Source organism: Opisthocomus hoazin, chromosome Z, assembly GCF_030867145.1.
Source record: "Opisthocomus hoazin isolate bOpiHoa1 chromosome Z, bOpiHoa1.hap1, whole genome shotgun sequence".
NCBI classification, from domain to species: Eukaryota; Metazoa; Chordata; class Aves; order Opisthocomiformes; family Opisthocomidae; genus Opisthocomus; species Opisthocomus hoazin.
Genome location: NC_134454.1, coordinates 16,157,213 through 16,169,468, shown reverse-complemented (window position 1 = coordinate 16,169,468; position 12,256 = coordinate 16,157,213). Strand labels below are relative to the sequence as shown.

Below are 12,256 nucleotides of genomic sequence, written 5' to 3'. Positions count from 1 at the left end.
TTCTTTAATGTCTACGGTCAGAGTTCAGTCAGCAGATCACCCATTTATTAGCACTGAAGTGACAACCATGATACAAACTCCTCACTGTGGCGTGATATCCAGATCAAAAAGCAGAAGAAAAACAGTAGTGGAACCTAAATCCCCATTTCAGGGTGCATTTTCCAAATACTTCAAGCTATTGGAGCAACAAATTATATTTTTAAGTGATAAGTAATTGATTTCTGCTTCAGTATGATTATATTCTCTAAGGACTGCTTTTAAAGTATTATGGCAAATAGTTATGACTGCTTTTGAAGCAAAATATTCTGAACAGTTTAAGGTGTTGGTTAAAATGGAGAGGAAAACAATGAACTACCGCATTTAAAAATGCAAGGACCAGAGGATGTATCTTTCGATCTAGTAATGAAATAATGATTTTAAAAATTCCATAAATTTCTCTCTTATCTAAAAGAATTTGGAGCAGGTACAACCATTCGTGCCGAACAGAAGAAAGTTTGTACCCTGAAGTATGTTTTACAGATTCAAGCTTAACTAAAAAACAAAAAAAGCATTTTGTCCTTGAAAGCAGGTAAGTACTCTGTTGCAAGTATTCCCATTCTCTTCATACTTTTGCATTCAGAGAAATAGTCTTCACTTTGCTCACCACTCTTACAAGACTTTGGTACTTGTATACATGAGCTTTTCCACTTCATTTTGTTCCCACACAACTGTTGCACATATAAATCCTCAGTAAATACAAGGGAATTTAACCCCCAAAAAGTTTTCCTGCTCTAGATAGACGACCCCGAAAAACAGACATAAGATCTTTTTTTAAGTAAGCAATAAGATTTTTTTGTGCTTATTTTTTAACTTTTTGTCTTTTGCACTCCTTTCCCCCGAGTTGTGTCTGCTATTTTTGGACTAGAGAAACACTGATCTGTCTTGGCTTGAGAAACTTTTGTTTAGGGATGACTATACCCACTGAGTTACTGCATCAGTTATTGTTACTGTCTGTAGCTATAAAGCTAATTCTACAAAACCGAACAAACTCAATAATATTTTCTTGTATTCCCAAAATTCTTTTGCTGAGAATACACAAACAGCATTGTTTCAAAGGGAAGGAAAATAATGAATTCAAAATAATAGCAATCAAACTCTACATGCATTAGAAAAGGTGCCTCTGCTTCCTTCGTTACATGTACATGGACTATTTCATCTTCAAGCAGTTGAAGAAGACATCATTTAGCTACCAACCCTTCTGGATACACCTAGCAAACTAAGTTTTTATTTGAATCAATCATTCATCTGGGTTATGTATAACAGACATTCACCGATGTACTTCTGTGATAGACTCCCTTGTTGCCTTGTCAGGTAGACAGGTATCAGGTAGAAAGATGTCAGATGTATTGACAAAACAATACATCTGATATCGTTTGGTAACATATGCTACAAATGCAACCAGTTACATCTGGTTTTAGTTATGAATTGCTTTGAGATGTAAATATTATAAAAAAGGAACCTAACATTTACAGTTAATCTACACTCAGTCCCCAAAACCAGGAATTAAGAGTAGAAGGCATAGAAGCATTCATTCATAGAAAAGATTCAAGTCAAGTGATGATGGCCCATCTTTGCTTCCTATTGTGTTGAATATTGAATAGTTAGCCATGGCCACCACTGGAGAAACCTGACTGCAAGTAGCACATTTTAGTTTCAGTGAGCCAAGAGAAGGTAAACAGCCAGCACTGTCAATACATAAACGTAATTTGATCTGTTGACAGTAATTAGACATCTTAGCTAAAAAAAAAAAAAAAGGATATATCATTGCTTCTAAACTTTTGGGGGCTAAAAATAGGTTTAAAACTAAATACCCACGCTTGGTTTGCATTTTTTGTTTTTTAAAGTGCTAGCAAGAATCTTCACACTGGCACTGCGGAGACTGCTAAAGGCAATTTCCAGCGGAGTGTGGCCTTGGGATTACACATGCAGTGTACAACCTCAGATAAGGTCCTCAAGCCAACCAAAGAAGTCAAACATAGGCTGCAAGGCAATTAGATACCTAAGAAAAAATCTTCCTGCACCAAATACAATGGAAAGTCTTGGTGCATCCACCTGATTGTATCAAATGAATCCTTAACATTTGCCTAACAGTCGTCACGTGTGAGCTGCTTACTGGAAGCTTTGTGATGGCATAATAAGACAAAGAATTAAGACAAATATTTATCTCTACAAAACAAGAATGAGCAGAGAGCAGAAAATGATTTCACCTTCACACACAAACAGATGTTTTTCAGTGTTTTTGTTTCTTTCGTTTTGTTTTTGCTAAATCAAGGAAAGAATACAGAGCAGAAGCTGATGGGAGGAAGAAGTGCTGACGAAACAAACCACTCAATCTGCACTGACTTCACTGCCAGAAGTTAGAGAGAGGTACAAACAGAACCAAAAATGATGCCAAAAACGTGCTCTCTGGGGAAGCAGAAAATCCACTCTGTTCTCAGCTCTGCTGCTGTAAATCCACAGTAACTCCGGGCATGTGACATGAGCTGTTCTGGACCTACAACAGTGTAACCTGGGCCCATGTGGCTCATGTTGCCCTGATACATGAGGGTGTTATAGCCATGTATGCATCCAGAAGAAAAAATTCTTCTTCCTTTGCACAGAAAAAATGAAAGATCAACAAGAGTGACTACCTTCTACATAACCTAGAAAAGCAGCACACTTCTCACAGCAGAGACAGGTCTTCTACTGAAAAGTAGAGCAAATTTGTCAGACTTTTCAATGACATAATACTAAGCATATTAACTTCTTTTTTTTGAGAAACCAAATATTTGTACTTTAACTGCTATAAACAACTGATGGCCATGGACAGAGCTATTTCAGTAACAAGATCAGTATTGGAGACTGCAAAAAGTAATCTGCTTACAGAGCTCATAATTCACATATGAAAGTAACATATTAATAAGTGTTCTAGATTGTGTTCCTCAGAGATGTTACAAACACAAACATCTATTGAATTAGACCTAATAAAAAATTTAGATATTCATTGTGAAGCCCACTTATGACAGACAGCAATATATGGATGCTGACACTGAAAAGGCAGATATTAAAACTTATGTAATGTAATGTTCCCCTCAATACAGACATAAAGACCCGAGCACTAAAAAAGCAAGAGTTTCTGGCATTGTGTATACAGCAACACTTCTGTGTTTTCCCCACGTTTTCCTCCCAGACTCCCTCAGCCAGATCACTCTGCAGCCCTAGCAACCCGTTTATGCTTAGCTAGCTATCCACCATCATTATCCATACCACATTCTGCCCTCATGGATGACCTTAAACTGCAATCCTGGAAAATACCTTGCTCACCAACCCAAAGCGTCACTTGCTATAATTAGCATTCTGGGAGCTAACAATACAGCCATTAAGGCACTGAGAAAGACACATGTCCTGCCTTAGTTCAGTGTATATCAAGTGATCAGATGGCCAGATGACCATTAAAGCAGCAAAGTCTTTATTCTGATGATCAGCTCCCCTGCCTCAACCCATAGCCTGTCTGTATAGGGTTTCCCTCACAGAGATGAACAACGATGCTCTTTCACGTTACCCTCCTCGCTATGAAATGCAGTGCTTCCAAATCTCCCTTCATATTCCCAGGAAAGACTGCAATGAGAAAAATCTGACTTCTAGTAAAACAACAGTCTCAAAATCAGGCTGTCATTCAGCAGAAACAGCTTTTGCTGAGCACACACAACTTCACCGTACGGACACTGCCTACTGCAACATCCCCCCTCGCCAAGGGCATGGAACAGCATGAGAATGTTTCATCTTCATTTCAAAATTTTAATATTTTAATATTTTAATCTTACCACCATCATCTTGTTCCAATTTGGATGGCTAGCTAGATGATTTAATACACTGAAGAAATACTAAAACCACTACTGCAAAGATTTATGTAAAGCTACTATACAAAATAAATTAAAGAGCTTGGTGCTAGAGTGATGCTGCAAACCATTTAACATCATCAAATTTCATTCATGTAAATCCCCCCTCACCAAAACAAAGACACCAGACTGCTGTCTAATTCCTAATTTCTGCTAAAAGCATCAAAATTCACTACGGTTTCATGTATAGTGTCAAGCAGAACAGCAAATACTCCTTCTAATGATAACATTTATTTTCAGGATCATTTTGTGTACATAAAATAGTCTATTCCAACAAATAAAGATGCCCTCTAGTTAAAACTGAAAAAAAAAAAAAAAAAATCCACTGAAGAGCAGGTGAAAGAAATGTGTTTTATTTGTGTAAACTAAACTTTTAACTACTGAGCAAATCAAAGCCATTAAGATCTCGGGAGACATCTTCTGAGGACTATGACTTCTACACAGCACAGAATGGATTCAGTGGCCATATTTGTCCTTTCCCAAGACAAACGGCTATTGTCTCTGTCTCCAGCTACACAAAAAGGGATGTTTCGCTTCAGATGGCACAGTGTTAAGAACATTCTGATCTGTGGGGTTTTGGGGTTTTCTTCTGAGAGCTTTTTTTAGAAATGTGCTTCTCTATGGACTATGGATCTACATGTTTTTGGTGGACTAATTAGTAACTGCTATCCAGAGCCAGTATCATTCATTTGGCAAAATACTTACATATTCCCTCAAGGGAAAATCTGAGGCAAAACACACAAAACTGGCTGTGCAGCTAGCATGAATGACATAAGTATTTAATTCCCAAAGCCAAAACATAACCCTTTAGTGTTTTTGAAACATGAATTTAACAATTCTGTTAAATGTGAAGAAACATCATCGTGGGCTCAACTCCTCTGACAGAGGGTAATTATGCTAGAGACATATTAATCTAATACGCACTTCTATATCTAACTTGCTTTTAGCTGTGTTTTGTTTCAGTTTTAGAGGAGTCAGTGGCTAGCCAGCTTACTGTCCAAACCATTGCAGTCATTTCAGGGACAGTAACTGCAAATTAACATATGGAAAAGCCATTACTAGTTTAGTAGAGATTTGAAGAAAATTCAGCCTTGTTTGCAACCCTGAGTTCAATGTACCTGACCAAACAAATACGCTTCTTCCCAGGATCAAGGTGATGCAGAACTGCCTCAGTTTCTAAATAGAAATAAACTCACAAAATCAAAACTTTGTGATAGGGTTGTCTTCACTCTCCCTGACTAGAAAACAGCTGAGGTAGTCTTTGTTGCTTTTACTTTCAGTATTACTTTTACACTATACATTCTTGTCCTGCCATTTCGGAGACAACAAATAAATGTTTTACAAACGTGTATCAGACTGTAGTTAATATTTTTCAGTAATTTTCACTGAGAGGTACAAATTTTATAAGCTTCGAACATGCATCAATTAAAAAGTTAGTAACACAATGACTATTTAATGCTACTTAATAATAATAATAACAATAATAATAATAACAATAATAATAATAACAATGATGATTAACGAGTGATATGTAAAACAGGGACCAGCATGGATGCTGAAGTTATTCAGAGCCACTTCACAAGTGACAATCTGCGAAATGCTTGAGTAGACAGTCAGGAATTCCTAAGCAGTAATTCTGTTGAAAAAAAACTGGTGGGAACAGAGGTGAAGAATGTGAGACAAAGAGGAGAGGCTTTGTAGAATTTAGTTACCACTGAAACAACAACATGCTTATTAAAATACAACTATTACAGACTGAGTAGGTGTCTAGGGTGCTCCATCTGCTCCCATTATGGGGAATATTTTGAAACTAGATGTCACTGTTAACACGGCATTTTCAGAACATTCTTAAATGATTAGTCTTGCCATAACATGAGCAAACAACACTGACACAAAGCATTTACTTTAACAAACTACATTCCATAATTCTGGCAATTTTAACAATAAAAACTACAACGTCAACATGATCTCTACACTCAGTTTATAAGAGCAGCTATTTCTCTTCGTAACAAATTGAGAAGTAATTCAAGGAGTAACTTCTAAAAGTAACATAACCATAACAGTTGGTGTGAAATTTAACGGCTGATTTAAATCAGCTAGCTGTCACAAATAACTCCCCTAAACTGCTTCTAAAATGGGCAGACATGGAAAGGAAGAGGAAAATTAAAATGGTCAACAACCTGTTTTAAATATGTTGAAGATCTTCCAGCTTAAGGAAGGAGAAATTCATTCCAGGATCTCAGAGCTGTCCCAGGCATTAAATCTTTTGTAGAGAATCATCCTAATTGTCTCCTTTGAGTTAACCTATCTTATATTCCTAAGCAATCCTACCCAATCAGCAACTCATTTCTTTTTGTTAAAGCTCTGTTTGAGAAATTCAATTTCAAGCTGTCAGCACTGATAGCCGTTTATTCTGCACCCACATTGATGTCTGCGGGAGGAGGAGGAGGTTGGAAAACTAGCTGAAATGAATGAAAGTCTGCCCCTCAAATGCACTTTTTCTGATTTTTAGGGGAAGAAAAAAGTTATATTATCATAATTGTTCTGCCTGTTCCCTTTTTTTGATCTTGACAAATCCCCAACAATATTTTGCACTTCCTTATTTTTTTTTACAGCACAATAAAATTCAAATTAAAAAACCCCAAGCATTTTCCATTGGAACCTGACATAGCTAGTTCATCTACCTTATCCTCCATAAATTTAACTTACAAACAAAATTTAAAAAGCTGATATCAATGTAGGATATCAACAACTACTCTTACAGACATTTTATGGTATCTGCCCACTATGTTTTAGCAAACATACCTTAAGTTTCATCAAAAGACTGAAATCAAATTTCTATGCTACAGTAAACAGTGTGGCATTAACCTCTCTGCAGAAGTTCATCAGATTAAAAGGCAAAGCATTCCTGACGATTTGTGACACAGTATACAACCCAACAAACACTCAGAATATGAAGGACATGGAAGCTCCATGCCATTAAATATGAAAGTCCCAAAGCTGAAGAGGCAAAACAAGAGAGAAAAATAGAAAGACAGACAGAAAGAACTAAACAAACAGAACAACCTTACCTTTCACAAGCTCGGACAGTCCATGCAGCAATTATCCATAATGAGATACTAAAAACCAACAGTACAGTTCCTGGACATATTGTCATTAGAGTCTTCATAACAAAACGGGTATTGAAGTTTATCTTATTTAATGCTCCAATGCTTCTAGATGAGGCATCAGTGAAAAGTTTGCTATGCAAAAGCATAACTCTGGCAATAAGATAAAGTCTTAAGAACATTGGTATAGACAAAATAATATCCACATCAGCTGTTGTTGTGGATGGAGTGTAAGAAAAGGCGAGCCGGGCTGTCCATGTGAACGTATAGTTCCCAGGTATGGGATGTATAGCACACACCAGTATTTCCAAGCAGATAAAGAAAATACGCTCATAAGTCATGGCTATTCTCCAGTCATCTGCTCCATTGTCCACCATGAACAACTGAAATAATAAAATATAAGGTTAGCTTTAGTACATCATTAACAAACCTCGTTATAATTCCATTTTAAACTACCATAATTTTCAGAACTGCCAATGACCTCTAAAAAGAAAATAAATATGACATTCAGAAAATGACATTGTTACAACACTATGAAGTGAAACGTAACTCTGGTCAAGACAAAAAGAATTTTTTCATGCACTATTTTTAAAATGGTACATGAAACTGAATTTTCACGTTATTTACTAAGAATGCCTCATATTTTCTTGGATTGTATTTTCTGATAAAACAAAACTCTGGACCAATTAAGCCTTGTCCCTTCCAAATCAACTGCTTACTCTAAGTTCATAAAACTGAGAAAAATTTAAGACAGTGTTTTCAGAATGTGTATCTAAATTACAAATCAAAAATGCTTTCTAAGATGCAATGTTAAGCCTGCCCTACAGCATATCCATGCTTCAGCCAGTGCAATATTACAGCTTCTGTAGAACTATCCAAGCTTTCTTCAAGCTTCAGGCACCAATACAGATCAATGCAGGATGCAAAACTACATGAGAAACTGCACAAAGACTCAAAATATATCTCATAGTGAAAATCTGAAAAGCAAAGGCTGGCAAATATCAGAGTAGCACAGGCAGCCAAATAATGTCTGCTAGTAGCTGAAAATTAAATACACAGGTTGGTTCTCACGCAGTCAAGGCCTTCAGTTTGCCACCCGGGAACAAAGGTACTGAAACATTTCACACTATTTAGTAAATGTTGTTCCTGATGTTTTACAAAATAAATACTTGATCAAACAGTATTTGTCACCAGTAGAGAGAAGAAGTTGCAAATAGACAACTTTTCAGACATGAACATAACCCATAATGAGAAAGAAAACACAATCTCAGTTGCAGGAGACCTTCTTGTCACTTCAGCTGTAGTCCGAATCTAAACAAGGCTGTTCAGTAAATAGGTAAGAGGAAATAAAAATACTTTTGCAGTATGCTTAAAATTAGATTATTAAAAAATAATGGGTGAGAAGGAAAAGTACACAAAGAATACGCTCCTTAATGTAAGAAAAGTATTTTCAGCATGCTACACACCATACACACAGACAAAAAAACAATTACTCTTCTCCACTGCTCTTTGCCCTTTTCCATCTTTCAAGAGTTTAAAAACATAAACCTGATCTCTCTGTATGTTTTTCAGAGATTGAGAAAACAGTCTACATCCTCCTCCCAATACACTCAGTTTGTCTTTCAGAAAATTGCTCCAGTCATTTGTTTAGAAGAGTGATAACCACAAATTAACTTTATTGTAGTTGAACTGATACTAAAAGAAATAAAGAAGTTAACTAAAGTAAGAAACAAAACAAAAAATTCTGTATTTGTGGACCTGTTTTTCACCCCTTTACGTTCCCTCCCTCCATCTTACTGTACTGGGTGTCAGTGACAAGGTTTGGTACTGGAGGAGCTGCAAGGGTGGTGTCTGCGAAAAGAGGTCTGGGGCCGCTCTCCAGTCAACCCACTTCAGGACATAGCTGAGCTCATCAGTGAAGCTGCTGGGCTTCTGTCAAAGCATGTTTAAGAAAGGGCAAAACACTGCCCAGGCAGTAAGGAGTGAGGGGGAAAAAGTGTGAGGAACAACCCTGGAAATATTAAGGTCAGAGAAGAAGAAGGGGGGAGGAGATGCTCCAGGCACTGGAACAGAGATTTCCCTGCAGCTCACAGAGAAGGCCATGGTGAAGGAGGTGTCTCCCTGAAGCCTACAGAGAGAACCACACTGGAGCAGATACCTACAGCACAGTCCATGGAGGAGCCCACGCCAGAACAAGGTACGTACTTCCTGAAGGAACTGCCACCTGCGGAGAGCCCACACTGGAGCAGATTCTCCTTATGTGAACTATCGCCCACGGAGGATCCATGCTCGAGCAGGTTAAACTGAAGGGCTGCAGAACGTAGAGCAGACCCACACTGGAGCAGGTGAAAAGCGTGAGGAAGAAGGAGCTCTGGAGAGGAACTGTTGTGGACAGACTCCCACTCCCATATCCCCTGCACCACTCATGGGGGAGAATACAGAGGGGCTGGGAGTGAAGGAGAGATGTTGAGCCTGGAAAGAGGGTGGCAGGGCAAGGTGTTTTAGTTTTTGTCTTTGTTTCTCACCATCCTACTCTACTTTTAACTGACAATAAATCAAATTAATTTTCCCCAAGTTGAGCCTGTTTTGCCAGTAACAGTAATTGGTGAGGGATCTCCTCACCTTTATCTCAACTCATGAACTTTTTCATCTTATTTTCTCTTTGTCCTGTTGAGGAGGGAGAGTGAGAGAGCGGCTGGGTTGGGGTCTAGCAGCCGGCCAAGGTCAAGCCACCACACTGATGTATAGTTCTTACCTCCACTGCAATACTATTAAAGACAAAGAAACAGAGTGTTGAATTAAGCTAAAGAAACACTCAGTGAATTCAGTGTATGCAACATGAGCACATGCACTTTCTTTTAACCTGTGGTCATTCTGCAAACTTCACATACTAGATGTGCAAACTGATACTGGAAGGCAAATTTATGTATGTATTTATGTATGTATTACCAAAAGAGTGCCAGTTTGCACATATCAAATGTACTATTTGGTACGAAGGGCCAAACTTTCAAAGTACAGTAAGGTTCAAGTGCATGTGATTCTTGTGATTAGCCTGTAAATGTTGTTAGTCAGATCACAGAAGTGCTACATCAGTTATGAAGAGGTCCAGGTATGCAGAACACCCAGAATACAGATGAATAGTAACCAGCTTGACTGAAAAAGAGATTGATAATATTAAATCTCTCAAATGCTGTGTGCCTTTCTGTAGAAAAGAATAAATTAACAACAGTTAAATATTTGAATTCTCAGATACATATCAAATACATGTCAACCTGGTAGTGTTTTAAAATTTCTTCTAAAATTTCAAAATCTGCTGGAAAAAAGCAATGGTCTTTTGTCCTCCCTTTTTACCCACATCTTCAGATTTCAAAAAGAATGCTATATGTGGAAAAGCAATTCAAGAAAAATTATACCTTTAGTACTGTTTCAATTTAAAAGATGAGAACAGAAGAATGCTGAGTTAAACTCAGGCATTAAAATTTGATCTTACAATTTTCATAGAAGAAAATGTCATTTAATCACCACATTTAAAAAAAAAACACTTTAAGATGTCATTATAGAATACATACTTGATAAGATATTCACCTGTTAGCAGAAGAAATTCTAGCATGCTACAAAGAAAAAAGTTTCTCAGTAGTGCTCAGAGGAACAGGTTACTTTTGCTGACACAGAAGATACCTACCAACTTCCCTTGACCTCAGCTGTGCCAGTTTCTGCTATGAAAAATAATACTTTAGAGTATACTTCAGCTGTCATATAATAAGGTTTAGGAGGTGAAAACATGGAAGGTAGAAAACACCAGAAGCCACAAAGGACCACAGATCCAGTACAAACACTTCTAATTCATAAAATTATTAATATCTCAAAATCCTATCTATGAGGAAGATTGCCTTACAATTCTGTGTTTCTAAATTCAAACTATGATGGATATCAAACACTCTGGAACAATTATGGGCCTCTAAAGCTATGAATAATAATTAAATTGGGACACACTGAAATGACACAGAAATTAGTACAGGCTTGCATGTACATTTTATGTACTTGCAATTATGCAACCCACTAAATGCAAGTTTCACGTTTAGTTTGGAAGATACAGAGGTATCTGTGCGTGTCTGTATGTTTGGCTAGGTACACTTCCTACTTGGAAAACAAGGAAGGTGAATGAATAAAGAAGACAAAGAACAGCCGAACAGCACAATTTAAAGGGTACACATACAACCTCTCAGCTGCTTTCAGTCAATTTTGTTATAATAACCATGCATTAATTTCAAGACACGACTCCCCATCTGAACAGAGAACGAAGCTAGAAATAAAATGAGAACATAAGACAAGGAGGAGCAAACTCTTCCTACAGAATTGAGTTCTGCGCTCCACAGAGAAGGCCAAACTCCAGTCAAGGTCAAAGATGTTATGCTTGTTCATAGCTTTCAAATTTCTTATAATTATTCAGTGCTGAAATCTAATGCAAGTACTTTATCAGTGTTCTGCAAAGTTCTTCAAATACAGAACTCTCATATACCTTCACTATGCCTGTACTCTATAAGAAAAATTTTGAAGTTATTTTCAACTGAAATTATGTAATTTATTTCCAGCATGTTGTATGTAAATGTTAGACATAGATCAATCTTTAACTTCAACTAAACTTGATATTTGTAATGCCACACAGTAAAAACACAAAACTAAGTATCGTATCATAGATGTTTGTATAAGCATGTGCATATTTACATAGCACTTTGTTAAATTCATATAACACCAGATGAGAAAAAAAGAAACACATTCGAAGTAGACAGATTGCACAAGATGACAACTTACATCAGAGACACCCTGAAGCTACTTAAAACCAAAGAAGAGAAGTTAATTTTGTAAATCATTAGTATATCAAAACAGATTCATATCAGGCTATCAGAGGATGCTGATAAATGCAAAAACCAAGGAAACTAGCCATTTTCGAAAAATGCCTTTACAGTCCAGGTGAAAGAACAAACCTGAAAACCACATAGCTACCTTGCTGTCATAGTGTGGGGATATATTAACAAAGGAGGAAAAAGAAACCCATAAACAGTGATAAAGTAGCATCAGCTGCACTCCTGGAAGCATTCGCTGCAGAGGGAAATCAACACTACTCACAAACATATTGTTTCAATTGTCTGATTTAAAAATCCAAATTTAAAATGGCTAAATACTGGAGTCACTTAAACCTTATAAAAGAACTGATGTGACTACGATTCAGAG

The 12,256-nt window shown here is 37.1% G+C and overlaps 1 protein-coding gene across 2 annotated transcripts in view; it reads right to left on the bottom strand.

Moving 5' to 3' along the window:
- Window positions 1-12,256, bottom strand: part of KCNN2 (potassium calcium-activated channel subfamily N member 2) — a 75,910-nt gene that overhangs the window by 46,571 nt on the left and 17,083 nt on the right. The window contains exons 1-2 of one of the 2 annotated variants that reach the window (XM_075411179.1): window positions 9,647-9,729; window positions 6,989-7,407 (exon numbers count right to left, since the gene is read on the bottom strand). In XM_075411179.1, coding sequence (XP_075267294.1) covers window positions 6,989-7,401 — 413 coding nt within the window. In that variant the 5' untranslated portion in view covers window positions 7,402-7,407; window positions 9,647-9,729. Of the gene's footprint in view, window positions 1-6,988; window positions 7,408-9,646; window positions 9,730-12,256 lie in introns of those variants that run through there. The other variant, XM_075411178.1, reaches the window with a different exon arrangement.